The 22,520-nt window shown below is 35.0% G+C and overlaps 2 protein-coding genes across 3 annotated transcripts in view; one reads left to right on the top strand and one right to left on the bottom strand.

Moving 5' to 3' along the window:
* The first annotated feature begins 2,225 nt into the window (after nucleotides 1-2,225).
* Nucleotides 2,226-22,520, top strand: part of LOC144630721 (globin-1-like) — a 30,347-nt gene continuing 10,052 nt past the window's right edge. Inside the window, exons 1-2 of one of the 2 annotated variants that reach the window (XM_078489098.1) lie at nucleotides 2,226-2,334; nucleotides 5,421-5,483. In XM_078489098.1, coding sequence (XP_078345224.1) covers nucleotides 2,332-2,334; nucleotides 5,421-5,483 — 66 coding nt within the window. In that variant the 5' untranslated portion in view covers nucleotides 2,226-2,331. The remainder of the gene's footprint in view (nucleotides 2,335-5,420; nucleotides 5,484-22,520) is intronic. The other variant, XM_078489099.1, reaches the window with a different exon arrangement.
* On the bottom strand, nucleotides 16,597-21,019 carry LOC144630725 (neuroglobin-like). The gene is made up of 3 exons (XM_078489106.1): nucleotides 20,784-21,019; nucleotides 17,871-18,096; nucleotides 16,597-16,802 (listed from the first exon to the last, which is right to left on the bottom strand). Exons 1-3 carry the CDS (start codon nucleotides 20,921-20,923, stop codon nucleotides 16,668-16,670), a joined length of 501 nt encoding a protein of 166 aa, XP_078345232.1. The 5' UTR covers nucleotides 20,924-21,019; the 3' UTR covers nucleotides 16,597-16,667.

Here is a 22,520-nt window from a genome sequence, read left to right as displayed (position 1 = left end):
ACAGATCGTGGTTAAATAAATGTTTTATTATCATTATAACTTCGAACGTCTTTTGAGTTTTCGAGCATTTAAAACTAAGGGTTTTAGGACTAGGCAAGTTGCTTCCAGTAGGATATCAGATACAAATTTAAGTCTTTTGGTTTAAGTTACGGTCAATGCCAAGTGTTTTTTTTTTACAAAAGGTGGCGCTTTGTTTGTGCAATACTATCTGAGGAACATAGAAAAACGTGCGCTCTAACCATGCTCCGCATTCACTTATTTTCCAGAAAGAAAAACTGAGAAGAGAATTTCAAACGTATCTTTTATCACCAGCAATGTGATGTACAGTACGTTTGCTGTCGTTACGTTTTATGATTGCACGCAATGACTGGCACCAGAATAGACAAATGTCGTGCGTATTTTAGTTTTTATGTCATGTTGAAAACTGATATGCCATTTCCATCAAATAGCACATCGGACACAGAATAAAGTCTCTCGGCTCAAATTTCGATCAATGCATGAATTAAAACAACATAAAATGCGTTTCGCTTGTGTAACACTATCTAAGGAACACAGAAAAACGTTTTTTTCCATCCATATTGCTGATGGGAAGATTAAAAAGAAGATTTCAAACCTACCGTTAAGTAACGTTTTAAAAGTCTTAGATATGAATCGGTTTATCAGTATGAAATAAATGCGATGTCTGTTGCTGTCATTGCATTTTGAGACAGTGAGCTGTCGTCGTGTCATTGCACGCTATTAACTGACACATTTTTTTTTTTAATAAAAAAGAAAAAATAACAGAAGGCTCTTGGCTCAAATTTCATAACTGAAAACGGAACAAAACGTGAAGTACGCTTAGTAGCTCTTAGTTTGTGCAACATAAAAAACGTGCCTCATACCATGTTCTATTCATATCATTACATATCCTGTTCAACATAACAATAATGTTTCTTTTTTACCACTAAGAGGTCTCGATTACAAATGCTATAGTTTTAATTTTTTAAAAGTAAATTTATTGCAAAATATGCACTATTGTACTGACTTTACTCCAAAATGTAACCGCTCATGATATACCTTATTTTCAAAAAATGGCAAAATTAAAGACCCGCGGAAAAAATTGTTACGTTTTTTATTTATTTTTTATGTTAATTACGTATTTTTGGTCAAATCGCGAAAATTAAGTCCCGCGAAATATGCCCGTTCCATTTTCGCAAAATTAATTTCCCGCGAAAATAAGTAACAATAATATAGTTCTGATCTAACTACTCATAGTTCCACCCAAATTAAATTAATCTTATTTTAGTGAAACGCTCTCCTTTCGGAGGTCTCGGTGGTTTTTTTGTCTCCTGCGTACATACATAAAAGATAAGTTACGTAAAATACTTCTTACATCCTACAGTAATTCCGTGTCCTTCCTGAAGTTATTTTTCAATGTCAAAAACTTATTTTAGGTTACTATAAAAGACAATGAGGAGTACCGCTAATGGATTTCCGGTATTCCATCGATAATTTTTGCTATTTTTTGTCTGCGACTTCAGGTCTGTTCATTTTTTAGTTTCTCAGAATATATACAAACGGTGTTGAAACCAATTACAATCTGAAATTGTAGCCAAAAGTCGAGAGCTAAATTACTTTTCAGATTAATGTCATCGAAAAAGATGACAGGATTAATGTGCGTACGTGGCCTTTTGACGTTATCAGGTTATGCCTAAAAGGAACTGGTATCGATATATGCAAGAGTTTCCGCGCAAAAAAAAAACACCACCTGATAGTAAATGGAAGCGACATTGTTTGGTTTATTTTTGGGTGGAAGACGAATTTGTAGACAATATCTTGTCCCCTGCTGAGAGCTTCATTAAGATTTAATAAAGTTTAAGACTAAATCCATTTTGTTAATTGCTGTTTGACAGACGAAGTCCATTTGAGAATTTATGTACAGCAAAGAACTACCGCTAGTTGAAACCGGCAAAAACCCATTATAGCGGTCAACTGCCATAGACCTCAATTTAGGGTACGTAGAAGGTTTTTTCTTCGTAGCCATAACAAACAATTACAGTACGAAAACTTTTTTTTGGTCTGAGTACAATGTATGCTTGTGGCTGACAGCAGACGGAGAATAAACATCATTAGAACACAGGAAATCTCTTAGTTTATTTGTTTCTCTGTTTCCCCGTTTCCACTTCCTGGCGAAGATTTTAATGTCCAGCTGGGAAGAATAAATTGGGTTTTTTATCATAAAGCAACGGCGAAAACAGTCAGCTATTTTATTCGTCTAGAAAGCGCCCGAAGAAAAGGAAAGCGATGCATGTATTTTGCAGAAAAGACATCATTGTAGTCGTAAAAGCTTGAATGGTAAGCATTATTTTATTATCATACATTTAATGCATGAAAGCTAGAGTACCTTATTAAAACAATTTCAATTATATATTTGAAAAACTATTTTTGTGTTATAGGCTGCTTATAACCCAGACATACACATAATTGTCAAGGTCAAACTTTTCCCTTCAGATTTAAATTATTTTTAAATTGGTAATACATTCAAAATTACTTCTTGTTAGATAGCAAAGAAAATAAAAGGGAACCCTTTAAAGCAATTCATAAGGATATATTTGCCGTCGTTGCTATGCGAAAGAAAGGAAAAAACCGACCGATTTGCAAGCTTTGCTTATTTATATGTTCACATTGGCCGGCGCACTTCAGTTGTTTGTTAGATAACAGAGTGAAGAAGATCCCTATAAAGCCATTTCATAACGATATATTTGCTGTTTACATGAAATTGCTATTGGCAAAAGTTTGGTTTGGAAGCTTTGCTTTCTATTCTCATGTTGGTGCCATCTTTCGGAACAGCAAATTAAACGAAAATTTAGAAAGATATCTTTATTTAATTTATTTAAAAATATTTTTTTCGAAATAACAATTTTTATTTCTTTTCAATTAAAAATGGTTTCATTTATTAATTCACTGGAGGAACCTCTATCCATATTTCAAAAATTATACAGAAAGCGTCTTGGAAGAAGATGTCACCTTCACTTGTTTTAATTATGTTTTAATTAAAAAAGTCGGTTTTGGACGGATAGCTTTGATTAAAAGTTCTAATAAAAGAACAACAGACTAAACGTTATTTTTTTTAATTAAAAACATAAACATTGTTATCAATATTAGTTTTGCATATTAATTTACCCATATTTCTGCTGTCAAGGTCAAAAACAAAAAACATCAATCATTGCCATTTTGATGCTGTTGCTAGCTTCATCTAAAATAAAGAAACAGGAATTTTATTTTTAAGTTTAGAAGTTCGAGCTTTTAGAACGTTTTCATGGCAACTAAAGTGGCCTTCATAAAAATAAAGGGAAAATTTGTTACAAAGAACTTACTGAGAACTGAGGTCGTTTCTTGTTATATCACGACGTCATGTGACGTCATCAATTCCGCCATCTTGAATCTACCATGTTAAATTTCACTATTTCCTCAAAAGCCGACTCTCGAAAGTAAAAATATAACACGATATTGATAAACGCGTGTTTGAGGAAACTGAAAATACTTAAGCCAACTGAACTGCATGTAATTTGATTTCACTGAAAAGGAAAACAATATCTGCTCAAAAATTTTGAAAGTAAAAATGAAGACCTAGAGATACATCCCAACTTTTACTTTAAACCAGTTGCCCTGGAGTTTTGAAAGTGAACCTGTATTAAATCTTGAATCCGTTATGTTAGATTTACTATATTCTCAGAAGTCAGATCACAAAAAATCACAAATTGATACAGAATTAATCAAAAATGCTATCAGAATGTAGAAATGAAATAAAATATAATGCTTAAGAAAAATGATATAGAATTATGTAAAAATAAAACGGAATTTGGCTTAACCTGCTTGTCAAAAAACGGTTGCCAGGCTGATAGTAAAAATCAAAAATCACGGCTAAACCCAATTGGCATTTTTTTCTTTTCTTTTATTTTTTTTTTATTATTTAAAACAAAAAAAAAAAACCCAAAATTATTTAAATTTTAATATAAATCGTCAAGTCATTTCGAAAATCTTTCATTTCTAAGATAATATGGTTGTTGCGTGGTTCTCTTATGGCAAACTGACAAAAGGGGCAAGAATTCACCCATAATTAGTAAATTAGTTGGTCTATTAGCCTAAAGGCTTGCTCTAACTTTTAAGTAAATGAAAACATTGCGAGTGACCGTTAGTAACTTTCTTTTAGTATGTTGTGTAGATGGTCCTAACTTTTACATATGTATACGAAACCCTAGTGTGACTATTCAAAAGAAAGCTTTTAAGGAAATTTTTGGTTTCAATAATGCTATGTTAAATTTTTAATATGAAATACATTAGGATTAGGAGATATTTCTTTTTTCTCAATATGAATTTTTAAAGCTGGAAATCGAAAGGGTCAAAATGGCGAGGTTTGCACCAAAATGTGAGATAGATTATTGTTGTTCAATAGTGCTGCCGTGAACCTTGAGGTGTCCTGAGCGAAGCTAACAATTCTTCTTTCTAAATTTGAGATTTCCAGCTGTTATACAACTGTCACTTTTATCCTTTGTTTCATTTTGTGCATTTAAAATAAGAAAACAAAGAAAAAATTGCAGATGACTAGATCTTTCTATCCGTTTCGATTTGACGGTATTTGAATTGCAAATGTAACATACATTTGCAATATTCAAGAAATATTCAAGTTACTGTGTTTGGAAAATTAAAAAAAAAATTAAAATAAGCGGGAATTCGCAAAACTGCGGGGTTCTTGATCAATAAAATCTCCGCTTTCTTATTCCGTCGAAATAATAGTTTTAATGAGCTTCTTTTTTAAATTTCCAGTTGTGACAAAATAAAGTCATTCTATACTACTAAAGGAAAAACGCACCTATTTCTCAAAGGCGGAATTAATTAGACTAAATTCACTAACAGTGAATATTCGCTTTTGTTTTTAAAATTCTAGCTTTGATTCAAGAAGTAAACATTGTAGTTAATATAAAAAAAACTCTTTCGGTTCTATGCTTTACAATTTTACTCACAACGACTCACAGTTTGCGTTAAAATTGAATAGCAGGATTGTCCCATTTTTCCGGTCATGAATACTCGCCGACTGTGTAATAGCAATCAATTCTTCATTACCGAGCTTTTCAAACTCTTGTAAAACCTAAGACTCATAAAAAAACACATTATGCCCCATTAACAAGCGTCAATGTTTGCGTAGACTTTAACCACACAGGCGCACGTTCCGTATAAACTCTTGTTTACACGATAAAAGCGATATTTCTAAAAAGTAAGTTACCAAAATACTGCTTTTCTTCAAAATCATTTGATTAACAAACTTCAATCCAGCTGCATTATAAATTGGACACGTATTAGCATACAATTTTCCATCGCCTGCTTTTAAAGCCTTTGTGCATCCATTTATAAACTCCTCGATCAAGCAACTTATATTGAAGATTTCAAGATCGAAGTCTCGTGGTTTACAATACATTAGACGCAAACGTGTTGACAGAAAGCAGGTAAGAGATCTACACTTGTTTGCTTCGTTGCATGTAGCTTTATTTATTTTTCTTTATTATATCGACGTTTTCATTTTGATTTTATATTGAAAGGATTTAAAAATAAACATGCAGTCTTTTTCGAACATCACAAAATAAAAGACACATTTGTGTTCTAAATCGCTAGAAAATTAAACCATCGAAATTAAAAGTAGCACTTTTGTTGATTTTGTGTATCAACGGTCCATTTTAAATATTTCAAAACTGATATACTGCCGAGTTATAAAAATTAAAATCGACACGACTTCGCCTGAAAACCGAAAAGCAAAGCAATTGTAGATGCTGTTAATTGTTCCTTGTCAAAACTCAAATCTATCAACCATAGTTGTATTTTTTATGTTCCATTAAATTACTGGAAAGAAAGGTCATTAACAACTGAGTATTTTCGAATTACTTTGGCAGCGTGAATGTTTGTAAACTGTGGAGCATACAAGGAACGGCAGTTGTTATGGAAGCACCATTACTATCTTAAACCGTGCACGTTATATTGAGTAAGCACGGGGCGAACATTAATAAGAACTGATCAATTGGTAAAACATTTACACTGTGTATAGTTTTCAAGGGTTACGTGTTTGAATCCCGTTGAAGCAAAATATTTTTCTGGGTTTCCTTTGCAACCCAAATTGATTTATAATTACTGTACGCGAACACCACTTTCGCTTGCAAGACCATTAATTATGTTTCTTATATTTTAAACCAAAATAAATAAATAAAGGAGTTATGCATGCAAGGCATATTCACCTGTTGAGGCGAATAATGTAAACATGTAATTAAAAACAAGCAGACTTCGCTTGTATAATAACATGCAAAATTTTAATTTGAAAAGAAAAACAGATAAAATTAGCGACTTAAGATTTTGATTAAATAAATTGCATGCTCGAGATCGACATGAAATAAGCTAGGGTTCTTAATGTAACTTCAGGGAGTAACTTGTTCAATTAGTGGGATAGCGTTGTGTATTAAAAAATTCGCAATTATTTTTTTTTATATCGATTTCCACAAATTGCTTTTTATTTTACTGAGCGCCAATATTTAGTGGGCTGACTCCGAAACGAGAGGTTTGGGTTATTGTGTTGTGCTCTTGTGCGCTTTCACAGTGCCTCTCTCTACCCAGGCAATAATAAGACTAGATACCGATAAATTGTTCGGGCAACCTGATTTAATGCTGGGGGAGGGGGTGGGGAGGACAAGCATTCCATCCATTGGGCTTAGTAATATTACTAGTCGCTATATGGTTTGTTCCCATCGTTTCTACAAGCTGAGTTAGTAATTATGAGAGAGACGGTGGCTTGATCTGGATGTCATGGGTTTGAATCTCACTGCGGTCAAAGATTTTCTTTGTACAGAGCTACCAGAAGACAAATTTCTTTTCTATGGCCAGAAGTCCAGCGGGATTTCATGGGCTGTATGGTTTTTGTTTTTTTCAATACACTCATATATCAATTGCTCATAAATAGAAGAAGCACTTACTGTGAGTGCTACGCGGCCTATGGACTTTAATCTTCATTTCTCGCGTCACCCGGCTTTATAGCCCTTTACATTCACATTGGAATGCCTGATATTCACATTACGTTGTGTTGTCTACCTAACAGTACATTTTTATAATAAGAGGAAACCCGACGTCATACCATTCACTCATGGGTCTTTTAAATCTTAAAAGATTGAGTCGGTTGCCACTATAACTGACACTTAAATTAGACCTCAAGCACTTAATGACGTTGAGCGGGGACTGAGTATGGCGGCGTGAAGACGTGCATTTTGCGAGCTCCTGGCTTCTCCGTCTTCTCTCGTGCGCTCTTCGCTTCTGTATGGAATTTTCGTCCCTCTTTAAAAGAAAAAGCCGAGGAAGCCGAAGTCCAACAAATATCGAGACTGTATTGCCTGAATCAAAGCGATTAAGAGAAGAAGAAGAATCAGTTTTACAAGACCTCGCGCCAGTCGCCATTTCTCCTTCAAGCAGCGATCCAGGTGACGAAGTCCTGTCTGCACTCAACATGGCAGACAAACTCGGGTCAAAAATGGACGAGATCCTTGTTAAGTTAAACCAACTAGACAGTATTGGTTGCCAAATAAAGTCGCTTCATGAATCGATGGATAGAATTAACCAAACGGTAAAAGGTTTAGAGAGCGAGTTTAACCACTTAAAACAAGAGGTTACCGACGCGGCTCAGGAAACAAATAGCCTCAAAGACAGCGTCAAATTCCTTAATGATGAGGTTGAAGATGGAAAAATGAAACTCCAAGATTCTGATGAAAACACGCAGTTAGAACTGGAGAAATTACGCCTGCAACTACTAGATTACGAAATTTATGACCGTCGCGAAAACCTACGATTCTACGGCATTCCCGAGAGCGATGCGGACGAATCCACAGAAGATATCCTTATGGACTTCCTCGAGAGGAATCTAAACATGGAAAACGCTCGCTCCATCGAATTTCAACGCGTACACCGCATTGGAAAAAAAGTCGATGTCAAACGAAAGCAAGCCGCGTGTCATAATAGCACGTTTTCTACGCTTTAAAGATCGCGAAGCTGTCTTCGCTCGTCGACGCCGCATTGATAAGGAGTCAGGTTATGGTATCGGTCCGGATTTCCCAAAAAAAGTCTTCGACATGAGAAGGAAGCTAACCCCCCAAATGGAAGTAGCCCGATCACAGGGGAAGAGAGCCGCTTTCAGCAGATCTGAACCATACAAACTTGTTATAGACGGTAAAGAAATAATGTAGACTCTACATATATCTAATTCCATTACCTATGCGCGGTATTTAGTTATATTTACTAATATGAAGCAGGTTCATTACGAATGAACGCGACAGGGTTGACTATGGAGTCAGGAAAAGGTTAGTGTAGCTTTTTCCCCTTTTCCTCAGGCTTTTGACTCGACACTTACAGTATTTTTTTTTTCTGTTTATTTACCGTATTGGATACGCGCACTTTAAATGATTATTGTTGTTTCTCATAGAAGCGTTAGGAGCTCGCAAATTTGCATATTCTTTGCTTCTAACAATTAGGGTGACACTTGGTCTCATTCACTTGTAGCACTCAACAGTCTTTTTCACACTGGCTACGTTTTTATTTTTTTATTTTATGTCTCGTTTCGTGTGTGTTATTATTTCGACAAAACCACCGACCAATCAGGAACAATGTATTAACGGGGTGACACAAGCATGTCTAACTGTAACTGGTTGCATGTGTTGTTCTTTGTGTTTACGTATTGTTTTTGTTCTATTGTTCTATGTGATAGATGTGAAGTCTTTGATAAGCGTATTTATTCTACATTGTAATGGTTGTAATACTACTACTTCAAAATCTCCTTTCCTTTTATTGATGCAAACTAGTACGGAGGAAAAATTTGGTTTTGTACACAGTAACAATACAATTTATGGAGGCTAGTGTTAATTTTAAAATGCTCTCCTTAAATGTTCGAGGTATTCGCTCTCTCGAAAAACGAAAAGCTGTTTTGATTTGGCTAAATAAACAAAATGCAGATATCATATTTCTACAAGAAACATACAGTACAAAAGAAATTGAAAACATTTGGCGGTGCCAGTGGAAAGGCCCAATCTTTTTTGCGCACGGTACAAAGCATAGCTGTGGCGTGTTGACACTGGTAAAAGACAGCTTAGAGTTTGAAATGAATTCAGTTTTGACAGATGAGAACGGACGCTACATCTTGTTGAACGCTACAATACAAGGTGCTAAATACCTTCTTGGAAATTTATATGCGCCAAACAAAGTAAAAGAACAATGCTCCTTTTTCGAAGAGTTACAACAGAATATAGACGACATGATTTCTGATCCTAATCAAAGAGCGGTATTGGGAGGTGATTTTAATGTGATTAACGATCCTGATCTTGACAGTTCAGGCGGTTCGCCTACCGTAAAAGAATCTGTTAAATTCCTTCAAGACATTTGTCTGAACTACGATTTAATTGATATTTGGAGAATACGCAATCCAGACTCTAAGAGTTATACTTGGAGGCAAAAGAAACCATTAATTCAAAGGAGACTAGATTTCTGGTTGATCAGTGATTCGTGTCAAGACGAGGTGGAGGACACAACTGTCAAGACTGCTGTAAAGTCGGATCACTCAGCAATAACAATTTCCTTCAATAGTCTAGAAGAACAGAAACACGGTCCTTCATATTGGAAATTTAACGCAAGTTTGCTAGACGATGAAAACTATGTAAATTTGATTAATGAGAAAATACCAGAGTTTGTTGAGGAATTTAAAGAGGTTATGGACAGAAGAGTCCTATGGGATTTAATCAAATACCGTATTAGACAATTCACTATGAAATACAGCAAAGAAAAGGCGCGCAAAAGAAGGGAAGACTTATTGATGATTGAGACCTCACTTAAACGGTGTGAAGAAGCGTGTTCAGTTGATCCGTCGGAGTCAAATCTTGAAAATTTAGAAAATATGAAGATGAAATATGACTCCCATTTTGAATATCTATCCAAAGGTGCTATAATCCGTTCCCGAGCAAATTGGTATGAAAAAGGCGAAAAAAGTAATAAATACTTCTTAAATTTAGAATCCTACAGGGGAGCGAAAAGTTGTATTAGAAAGGTCTTCAACAGTAACGGCTCACTCACCTCAGACCCAAAGAAAATTATGAAAGAAATAGAACAGTTCTACTCAGATCTTTATGGAGCCAATCCCGAAGCCATGAATGACGATCATTCTTTCTGGCAGAAAACGGAAATACCTAAACTTACCGAGGACGCGAAAGAAATATGTGAAGGCAAACTATCGCTAAAAGAATGCTTTAATTGTCTTCAATCTTTCGAGAACAATAAATCGCCTGGTAATGATGGCCTTACTGCGGAATTTTACAAGACGTTTTGGAACTCTGTTGGTCGGTTATTAGTGGATAGTCTAAACTGCGCTTACGACTGCGGCGAACTCTCAAACACTCAAAAACAGGCTATCATTACGCTAATAGAAAAGAAAGGAAAAGACAAGCGGAATATTTGTAATTGGAGGCCAATTTCTTTAATTAATGTCGACGCTAAGATTGGAGCAAAAGCAATTGCCACTAGAGTTCAGAAAGTATTGCCAGGCATAATACACCACAATCAAAATGCGTTTATCAAAGGAAGAACTATCCTTGATGCAGTCAGAACTATTGACGATATTTTAGAATATTCAGAGAGGGAAAAAATTAATGGATTGTTAGTCGCCATAGATTTCCAAAAAGCCTTCGATTCAGTCAATCGAAATTTTATGTACAATGCTCTCTCGGCTTTTAATTTTGGCCCTTCCTTTATTCACTGGATAAGGACTTTTTACAAAAATATTTCTAGTAGTGTAATGAATAATGGTTACACAACAGGACCATTTCAAATTCTTAAAGGTGTTAGACAAGGGGACCCACTCTCGCCTTATCTATTCATTATCTGTTTGGAAATATTAGCCATTATCATACGTGACAACAAGGACATTCAAGGGATACAAGTTGATGGTGACGAGATAAAACTGGAAATATTTGCGGATGACTTGACAGTGTTTCTTAGAAATCATACTTCTTTAAACGCTCTTTTTGACACAATAGAAGGTTTTACTTTATGCTCTGGACTGAGAATTAACTATGACAAAACGGAAGTCATGTTTCTGGGCAATCAGAAGACTACAGGTAAACTCCCACACAATTTTACCAGAAATATAACTGTTAAAAAGGCTGTTAAAATATTGCCGAAAAAGCTAAATTTTGATGAAATTTTGACTTCTATTAAAAAGAAGCTACATTTATGGAATTGGAGGAACTTGACAATTCTCGGAAGAATACAGTTAGTTAAGACCTTTGTTATCCCTATCTTTATGTATCGAGCTGGTTTGGTAAGCGTGCACAAAGATATAATCAAAGAAGCAAACAAATTAATATTTCAGTTTATTTGGAAAGGAAAAGACAAAGTTAAGCGTTCAACCCTCATAAGCGACCAAGAAAGTGGTGGCTTGACTGCACCACATTTAGAATCAATTATTACAACTCAACGACTAGTCTGCTGCAAAAAATTTCTGGAAACTCAACAGAGCAGCTGGAAATTAATTCTGTTACATTATTTAAATCCAATTGGAGGCAAATTGATTTTTGGCTGCGCCTTTGATATTAAAAAATTGCCTATCAAGTTACCTAGATTTTATGAAGAATGTTTGAAACATTTTGCAGAATTTTCAACTGCCACTGAAGTAAGTGATCAAGAAACGGACAGGAATAAATTGGCAAAAGCTGTCATATGGAACAATAAGCATATCTGCCTTGACGGAAAAACCGCTTTCCATCGCACTTTATTTAATAAGGGTATAGTTGTACTAGCGGATCTTATATCAAATGAAAATGAACTAATCGTTAAACAAAACCTAAATAGCTCCGGTCTGTCTCCCTTAGAAGTTTTCTATATAATGAGAGTTATCGATGCTCTTCGTGCACAACGGCGAAATTCTCTGATGTCTTTTGAACCTCGACATAAAAAGGTTTTTGTTTTGAAGGATCTTATTCAACTGCATTTCAAAAATCAGGACGTTCCGCTTAGTAAAGCAGTCTCCAAAACCATTTACGTAGAAGTACGGCGCAAATTTGAAAAGGCTCCCACGGCACAAGCAAGATTTACTGATCAATTTTTCAATTCTCCTCTTGATTGGAAAGCAATCTACAAGTTACCTTTCAAGGTCGCCATGGACACTAAGACTCGCGAATTTCAATACAAAATTCTAAATAGATATTTACCAACAAACTCCTTTCTTCACAAAGTTGGTTTGAAACCTTCCGCTTTATGTACCTTTTGTGATAAAGAGAGCGAAAGCCTCGAACACCTATTTATTTACTGTCATGCTACAGAAAAATTCTGGCTGGAATTCATTTCTTGGTGTAATAAATTGAACATAAGCTTAGATGAACTGACCGACATAGATAAGCTCTTGGGAATTTGGGAAAGAAATGAAGATTTTCTATTACTCAACCACCTTTTACTCATTGCTAAACAACATATATATGACTGCCGTAATAAATCAATTCGTCCTTCCTTAAGAGTATTTAATAGTAAACTAAAATACATTTATCAAACTGAATCTATAGTTATGAAATCTAATAATAAGGAACACATTTTTAATGCCAAATGGAGGAAATGTGTAGGTAATTTAGATGTTTAATCTCTTAATCTCTTATCAATGTCGGTCAGCCCTTCACTTCCCCGTCCTAGTTTGCACATGTCACTTTAGTTTATGGACTATAACGAATCCTATTATAATCAACCTTACACAGGTAATTTTTCTTCTTCTATGTAGGTATATTATTTTTGTTCTTGTTTTTTGCTGTTCTTTTTTTTAGAAAACAAATGTCATTTTACTTTTTTGGTGTAAAAAAAAAAAAAAAAAAAAAAAAAAAAAAAAAAAAAAAAAAAACTCTTAATGACGTTCTTTATCAAGTGCCTTTGTCAATGTTAAGGCACAGAAATCTTTTCTTTATATGATGTACGACTATTCACTGTAACTTGAAACTCAGTCGTGTTCTGTTGGAAATCCGTGAATCTGTTTGGCATTCCCATTGTTTTCTATTCGCTGATAGCATACAATCACGCTGATAGTAAACAACGCGCGTACGTTGGTTGCTCTTTAAAGGGACAATTTCTCTTGACTTTTGGCTTTAAAATACATAAAATCAGTGTAGGTTTCGGACTGTGACCAGTTTGGAGTTCATACTGAAACAATAACACTACTCGCCCTCGTTTTGTATGATCGATTGTCTACTTGACTGCGCCTCGTTGACTTTTCTTTCATAGCAAAATTGGGCTCGCAGTCTATTTTCTTTTATTTATAAGAAGAAAACAGAAATTAAAGTATAAGCAGGGCCTTAACCGCGATTTGAAAAAGTACAGTGAAAACCCGCGAGTAAGAACCTAGTTTTTCCAGGTTAGCCTAAACAGGTTCTTACATAAATGGTAGTTAACACAAATTTGGGCTATTTAGGTTCTTTTTTCTGAGAAAAAATTTATATTGTTGCTAATAGAACTTTTAGTAATATTTCAGTAGCCTTTAAAAAAAAATGCATACCAAACAATTGTTTATGTAAAATGAAGCAGTTTTCATGCAGAACATGACATTGTATACATATACAGTAAAGCCTTGTCCAAATTTATTTTCCCAAAAGTAAACATTTTTAATCCGTTTTAGAAAATAAGAACCTGTTTTCAAATTTTAGGCTTAAATTAATAGGCTCTAATAAAAATGGGGTCTAATAGACCATTTCCGAGTTACCCTTTGCCTCTGTTTCAAAACGAGTCTACGTGCGAAACCATTCAAATGAAAGTGAGTTTCATCTACAGGTCCATTTTCATGCAAATCAAACTCATTTTCATTTGAATGGTTTTGCACGTAGACTCGTTTTGAAACAGAGGCAAAGGTTAACTCGGAAATGGCCTATTTGCAAATTTTAGCCTAACAGGTTCTTAAATGTTAGGTTCATACTCGCTGGTTTTACTGTATCATTACCAACTTTTGGAAAACGTCTCAGAACAAAACCAGTAGTGTAGGAGCTCTCGTAAGCATGCAATTCTACTGTTCTACAGTTCCTATTGTTTTGGGGACTAGGGACATCGTTCCTGCCGTTTGTCCTCTTGTTCTCTAAGGGCCTGTTTACATGGAGGGAGGCTGCCCCGGCTAACCGAGTTACCCGGCTAGAAGGGATAAAACCTAGCCCGCCTTTACATGCAGAATTCACAGCCCTTCTACCCGAGATGAGACAGCGTCATTGAAGCGTGTCACGGCGTGGGAAAACATTGTAGCTCCAAATGATTGAAGAAAATATGACTTTTTACTGAATAATCAAGGCTTTTCGTCTTCAAACCTTTTTCAATTTGATGTGCAAGTTCTCAGAAATTTTCTGCGTTCATTTTTGGCGAAATTCAATCGAAATTCAACAGTATTTGGCTGTCAAATTGAAATTAAATTTGTTGTGTCGTGAATTAGGATAATCATTCCCACGAAAATTTCGAATTAATTAGCTGTTGCTCAAAGAAATATTTTCCAGCCGACCGATAAAACTAATTTTGATCAAATAGCACTGTTTGGGTCCAGAATTTATACATTTTATGCCATTTACTTCAAATTTAGTTCAAAAACACGCGCGAAAACTTATCCCGGCAAGCCGGGATAGCTCGGGCATAACCGTTTACATGGCAAAAAGCTGTCCCGCCTAGAAGGGTGCCCCGGGGCACCGCCTTCCATGTAAACAGGCCCTAAGAGGGTAACGAGCCATACATGTGAGACCTTGCGAGAGCTGATACCCGACCCCCCCCCCCCCTATTTCCTGCATCCAGCTGGGATCGTTTGCTACAACAAAAACCAAGACGAAATGGGGGGGGGAGGGGGGGGGGGGGGCATGAACCGCTACTCCTAAATTCACCTGCGTTTATCTGATGTGGACGCACGTGTAGATATTACGTCAAATGGTCATACACGGTCAGACATGATGATTTCGTCATGTCCTGTATACTCAGTCTCTCGTCAGTTAACACGCAATCTTTATTGTAAAGAAAGGGTTATGTTACATATAATACAATATAATACAAAATATACTAATTACAAGAAGGTTCTGCAGAGTATTTGAGCTGTTCGTGGTAGGAGTTCAAGTTGCCATTAGAGCAGGACCTACTGACACTTTGTAGTCTAATTTACATGATATTTACAAAAGAATCGATGTTTACAAACAAATCCTAGAAAGCGCCAAAATGAACATAATCTTCTTTACAGTCGTTGTTTTAGTTCTACTGGATGAAAATGTGGGACAATAAAATAAACGCGACATAATCGTTTTAGATGGCAGGCTTAATAATATTAATTATTTGGAAAATTGTTGAACTAGCAAAATGATCCACAAATCAACTTTTTTTCTTGATAGGTTAAACAAAGGCAAACAACGACAAATTCAAGAAGGTTAATCTTTCAATCTTTTTTGGGTACCATATAAAGTGGACAGAAAATAACTTGAAAAGGAAAGGTACGTAATTAAAAAAAAAAAACAAATCACGTCATACGTAACAACCGCGCCGCGGTCGGCGTCTCAGCCAATCATATTTGATCTGTTTATAGCGTGTACGTACTTTCTAATTAATGTAGCCAATCATGTTGCGTCACTTCAGCGTAGCTGAGACAACAACATTTCAAATTAAAACATTAACACCTTATTGACATCAATTTCTTATACGATAGAGCCATCGGCTCTCATTCATTTTGAAGGACCGGACATTCAGGAAAATTAAGTTGATTTACAACTCGACTTAACAGTTGGAATTGGAACATTTAATTTTAAACCAATTTTGAAGGAAAGAAATTAATTTCAAAGATATCATTCACCAACCAAAGGTACGTACATTTTACTTGCTTATTCTCAAGAAGAAATTCAGTTGTGTTTTATATCAGTTGTTCAGGAGGTAGTAAGTAAAATAACAGACAAGCGGTTGATTACATGGCTACCTAAGGTCAGTGTGTTTTCTTTGCCAAAAACTCATTTATTTAAAAATGAATGTTATACAAAAATCTTTGTTATATGTGTATGTTAATTAGTTCTTCTTTACCTTTAGGTCACAGGCGTAAAATTTTATACAAATAGAAGGTTGTTTCAGGAATTCTCGCCATTTTGTCATCTTAAAGTCAGGTGATCTTTATATATATCTTTTTGTGCTTATGTGCGGCGTTAAAGGGAATATGTCACGGGGGATCTCGCAGTTTTTTGGTCTAAACGTTTCTGAAATAAGTTGTAGGCAAATTCATCCATGAAAATAATGTCTTTGAACATGTAACGGAATATATAACCTTTATTTGGGGATAGAAGTCAAATTTCGCCTATAAATATCGATTTTTTTTTAAAGGCGCGCGGAAACAACTTGAAAACGTTGGCTGGCGTTTCCAAACTGCAATCCATTTTCATCCGAGCCATCCGCAACCAAACGCGCTTTTAAACAGTTTTAGTGCTCTAAAAATGCAATTATTAATAAAATTGGACCATTATATTTTTAAGTTTCCTACGACAAATAATCCAAATATTTATTTGGGGTGTTAAAAGTTTTAATCTTTTAAAATCCATGACATAGTCCTTTTAAATCGAGATCAAGTGATGCATTTATACTTGTGAAGGAAAAAATGTTTACGGTGACTGTAGTCCCTTGACCATTGTCGTTGATATGAAACGGAAAAGGTTATTCCAGGCCTCCTCTGTCTCTTTGGTCCACTGGGATTTAAGCAGATCTTTTAAAGTGTACATTAAGGCTTCCTGCATTGCCTATAAACATTAAATTCAAAAGGTACGCGACAAAAGGTTATTTATTTATCATAAGCCGGTATTAACTTTTCTGTCAATCAAAAACATCATAGGGAGTATATTACAACCTTTCGGCTTAGCTTCACCCTATATTTTTAGTCATTTTTTCTGATTACTTTCAAATTGAAGGAAACTTTAAAATAATACTTGTCTCACATAGAAAAACAACACATTAGTAAGGATGGTTTTGACTGACGAAGATTAAAACGGACACACAAACTTAAAAACCTTCCATTTTTTTCAAGATGTGTTGTCCGGACGTGTGACGTACCTCCCTTAAACATAACAGATCAAACAGACCTCGGCTACTTTACTTTATATGCGATGGTTGGATTTTGTTTATTACCCTTTCAATTTTAAGACCACTTAATCCTAGCAAGGTAAGACCGGCTAGAACTTGATGCAAAGAGCATGAGACTATGTTCCGTTTAATTGAAAAACAGTACACTTCTAATTTCGTTCACCTGACTATGTTAATTTTAAAACAGAATACGGCAGCGTTTCTATATAAAATATTTACTTACAATTGCCACATCTCACCTTCAAATGATCAAATTACCATAGTCCATCACAGCTTATTATGTTACTTAAAGAAGTTGCGGCAAGGACGGCAAATCTTGAAAACATTGATTTTTTTTTTCAGTGCTTTTTTTTTTTTTGTAATTTGTTTTAATCTTCTTTAAGCTTCTTTATTCATAACCATCCCATCTTGTTGCCAGTTTAATACTGTCATTACTCTTTGCTGTTTTTTCGCTATAAAAAAACCATAATTTCAGGGTTTTTTCTATCTGAAAGCAGTTTTATACATCTTTACACTTATGCTCCCTGCCCAAGGGGCCTGTCTGGTAATAGAAAATGTTCCGTTTTTAAGCTAACATATGCTTTTTCCCAGTCGGTTATAAGGCACCCCCCCCCCCCCCCCCCCCCCCTCCCACCTTCTCAAAGTTGTACAAGCCCACAGTTTACGACCGTACTAAATAATAGCTGGTACAACCATATTCGTATGTTTGACAGTTGAGTGTTACTTACATCGAGATAGGATGGTTTCAAGGCGCGGGCTTTGTGCCTCCTCCCCAGTTCCTCTAAGTAAGCAGCAAAGCTAACAGAATCATCCAAAGAAGACACAGCATTCTCCACAGCTTTCATGACACGTTTGGCGTGACCATACAGCGCACTCGTGTTTTCAAGCTCTGTTGGGTCTACGTCTTTAAACTCTGGAAACAGCTTTTGGTTGTCGGGATTAAACTCGAAAAATCTAAAAAAAAACATAAGCGTCCTTTGATTTAACTGAGTTTTGAGTTGTATTCCTCTACCACTTTGATTCTGTTAAATTGGCCCTTTAAAGGTCCTTATATGGACATAGAAAACGTTGCAGTTAATTTTCTCTCTTCTGGCCATGAAAATGATGGCGAAATTCCACGATTCGACTCAAAACGAGTCTTAAACCTTGTTCGAATTCCATTCAAAACCAAGTTTATCTTAATAACGAACTTGGATTTCTTCGAGCCGTGATCGAAATAAAGCTTGCTAACACTACTTAAGCAAATGTCGCCATTATAAACTTCTCCATAGCTTTGAGAAAATCTCAAAAAAGGTTTTTTTTACCGACAGCGTAGTGTAGGTACAAATTAAACTGCGATGTTTAAGGTTCTCGATAATTCGGAACTTGGCAAAATGGAAAATAAACCGATAAAATCTGGGTATGTAATTAATTCTGATCACTTTCAGTTATTGCACTACGAGAAAATTCCAGATTTTGGGAATTAAATATGCTGCAATTTTGGCCTTAGGAAACAGCGTGCATAATTGACCCAGTACAAAGTAAGATGAAAACTATTAAATCCTTGAATTTATTTTCAAAGACAAAAAAAGCGAAAACTGGATTAGAAAAAAATAGCAATGCGATATCACTTAGGCCACAATCCATTAGCTAGTCCCTTCTATTGAGAAATAAAAGTAAGCGACTCCTCGGGCTTTTAAATTTAGTCTGCACTTTGCTATCATTATCAATTACATACCCATTTACATGTCATCAAGAAATCCAATTAGATCGAAATTATACTGACTTTAAAGCATCGCAGATGCCCCATTTTTTAAAAAAAAAAAAAAACCCCAAAAAAGCCGCAAGGGGAAAGCCAACCAAACTTTTTCCAAAACCTGGGAGAAGAAAATCCACTGGGTCTGTTACTGATGGGTGTCAGATGTAGCGCTGTGGCCTACATTTCATAATTTCTTTCGGGACCAAAGCTAACCAACAAAGTGTAAAGAGATGATTATGAAAATAATGTTTAATTTTCTATGTTGTTTCTCGTGGCCGTATACGGAACTACAAACATGATTTATCTGCTCCAAAAAGGTTGAATTTAGGAGTAAAAGAGCACTTTTTTGATAGAGAATAATTAGTTAAATTTAAAACAATGTCATTTGATTGAAAACAAATTCTAAGTTGAATTGACATAACATAACTTTATTATACTATAAATGGCAGTGACGTCGACTTTTAGGTTGTAAATATCAACATATACATGAAAAGGTGCAAAAGTAACATGAAACAGAGATCAGAAATCTAGACGGCAGGTGATTTGCCTAAAATTAAACTGAAAATCTACAATGCTTTTTTAAGCAAAAACTTAAAAGCCATCAGGTAAAATAATCTTCTGAAATCTGCGGGTTGTAGCCAATATTGGAAGCGCGTACATGTAATTACATTTCAGTTATCAATAATCATGTGTCTACAAGACTGTGCCTACGGGGAAATTCACAGACTCCGAATGTAATGAATTCACTTCAATTTAATCATCAAAATCATTTACCTGACATCTCAAGTTCACAATAAGTAATTTAGGCAGGAAATCCCATTTTTATAAAAGTTACTTAAAATAAACCCTTCAAATTCCCGTACAATCTCAATAATTCCGCTACCTCGTTTGCCCCATTTTCAATATTATGGATTTCACCGCGAATGGCATGTCACCACCTGCTCTAAAGGAGAAAGCTATGTAGTTTAATATTTTAGTTTTATCTCAGCGTGTAGTCTCGAATAACAACTTAACAGGGTCACACAAGGCGTATTTGGCTGACAAAATAATTTTACTAAATAATACATGCATTTCGATTTGGAATGGACATAACATGACTGGTTTAATACGCGAGATAAAATACTCCGTTTACTTGAACATCCTTTTCTTCTTTTTCTTATTATGTAATGTGTCAACAAAAGCAATTTTTTCCTGAACGAAAACACTTCAAATGATTTTGTTCAAAGTCAATAGGACAGGCAGTGTAATCATTTTAAGCACAAACGATCGAATCAGCATGCTCCTGTTTTATTTTCCCATGCACCTGCCTAAGGGGACAATCTTCCCGTGTAGTGTTTTTGTTTGTCATTCAAAATTGCCTGACATTGATCGCTTTTCATCTTCGGCGAAGACTGAATGAATAGAATATTATTTAAAAGAATTATCTATGTCCGTATATGTCTTCAGTATCTTACAAAAATTAAAAGGCACTCGAGAAGATTAGAAATTAAAGTACGGAAATTTTTAACGAGATGACGGATGCGACAGACATCTTTTTAGCAACTTCAATAGATAGACACAATAATTCCAAAGCTAAAATATGATTCGTACCTTTAAATAGGAAAAATTCAGGCTGGTAATTTAAAGAAGTCTTTTAGATTAAAACAAATGATATCTAGACTTTGCTTGTGAGTTATAATTATTCACAAACGAAATTAATCCACTCCAGTGTACAATTCAGTTTTCATTACTATTCTTTCATATCACTGATCCACCTTTAGTTTTTATGAAAAATATTAGAAACAGCAGAATATGGTGCCATGTTGAAGTTACTATTTAGCCAAAAAACATCAATAACGAAAGTAAAAATAGCAAAGTTCTGGCAATTGAAAAAAACGATGAGAAATGAACGGTGTTTATTTACCTTAGAAACGTCTTCTTACCAACGGCGTTTTTATGTTGTTCTATAGTCTCCCACGTTTCACGCACCAGTGATTTTTGAGTTTCCGATAGAGGCAACGATACCTGTGCTGGTTTTCGACTCAAAGACGAAGAGCAACCCATAGCGTTTCAAAGGCAATGTTAAAGTCCCTGAGACTGTCAGGTTTACAAATGCCAACAAAATGTATAATTAGGATACTGAAGGAAGTTGACACTAGTTATGTAAACTAGTTTCCTAGATACCTCCTGCGTGCACTGTTTGTCATATTTCAATGTGAACACCATCAATTAAAAACTTCAACTTAGATCATGATTTCTACTTCCTATCTCAGTCAAACTTCATACAATTAAACAAGCGAAAAAAAGGAATGACCATTATCTTATCCCACTAAGAAGTTACAGATTCCCTTTCAAAATATTGAAATTCAAAATATACCTTGGTAGAAAAAGCATATATTTAACTGGTGGTGTGCTGTTTGTTAATTTGCATGTTGCTGTCGTATGTTTACTAAGAAGACCAGGTGTTTATTCGGAAACGATTTCATTTGGTGGCGAAAACATCGTTTAAACATGTAGGCTAACTTAAGATTATTGTAAATATTTTATACGGAGTCCACAGCAGAAAACATTGTGAATTGCTCTATTGGTAGCAAAAATTATAAAATCGGGCAGCTTGAAAATTTCAGCGAAGTTTGTTTCAGTATTGTGACGGTCAAAGCTTGCAGTTAATTTTTTAATGGATCACCTCCCTGGGTTGCAAATTAGCATATTTCATTTAGTTTTTAGAATTATCCATATTTATGAAAACCAGTATTTGACATTCTTGCCAACCAAAAGTAAAGATACAACTTTTTAGCGAACATTAAGTAAATTCAGCTTTAGAAGCTAATATTAGCTCAGTGTCACAGACTAATTATATTTTTTAAAAAAAAAAAAAAAAAAAAAAAAAATTTTAATATTTTTTTATAAAAAAAAAATAAAGACAGTGGAAATCCACCTTAACATTAGCTCAGCGTGAGTCACGTAACTTAAATATAAAACAAACGATAAGATCAAGATCGGAGGGGTAAACGCAAATAACAAATAAACTCTGTGCCAAGTCTTCATCTTAAAAAAAATGAATTAAGTAAAAGGATAGAGTCAAGTCCAAAACATAATAATTTAAATTCTCTAATTACATACTGAAAAGACATGTATTCTGTAGCAAGTCAAGTTGTTTAGTATGTATTTTCTTGTTTTAATTAATCAGAAACAGGACTTTGTTAATTGAAATTCTCTCTAAACATGGTCTTTAACCCCTTATAATGAGTTTCATTCTGAGTTTAGTGAAGGTCATTTTTAACCATCAGCTGATGACGCAAGATATTGCACAATCTCGAATTCCTTTTCTAAAAGTTTATATTGGCTTTGAACAAACTGCTGATTCACGACCGATCATCATTCTACATCCCTTTGTCTTTATACTTAACGTGTTTAAGTTCATTAAGCAATGAGTCGACAGTATTGTCATAACACATGATGGGAATTGTAGATGTAGGAGTGGTTTCTAAATTGCCGCATGACATATATTCTCAAATAACAGCAGTTTAATACGGGGCTTAGACTTTTTTACTTGGCTTCTATGAACCACTATGCTTGTAACTCTTTCTATATGAAGTTTATCCTACGGAGAGTATTAAAATAAGTTAGGTATAAACATAAGGACTAGTGTGGGAAGAAA

Source organism: Oculina patagonica, chromosome 11 (assembly GCF_052425735.1).
Source record: "Oculina patagonica isolate OP01 chromosome 11, crgOcupat, whole genome shotgun sequence".
In the NCBI taxonomy this organism is placed as follows: domain Eukaryota; kingdom Metazoa; phylum Cnidaria; class Anthozoa; order Scleractinia; family Oculinidae; genus Oculina; species Oculina patagonica.
Note: the sequence above shows the minus strand (reverse complement) of the source record. Positions and strands in the feature narration are given on the sequence as shown.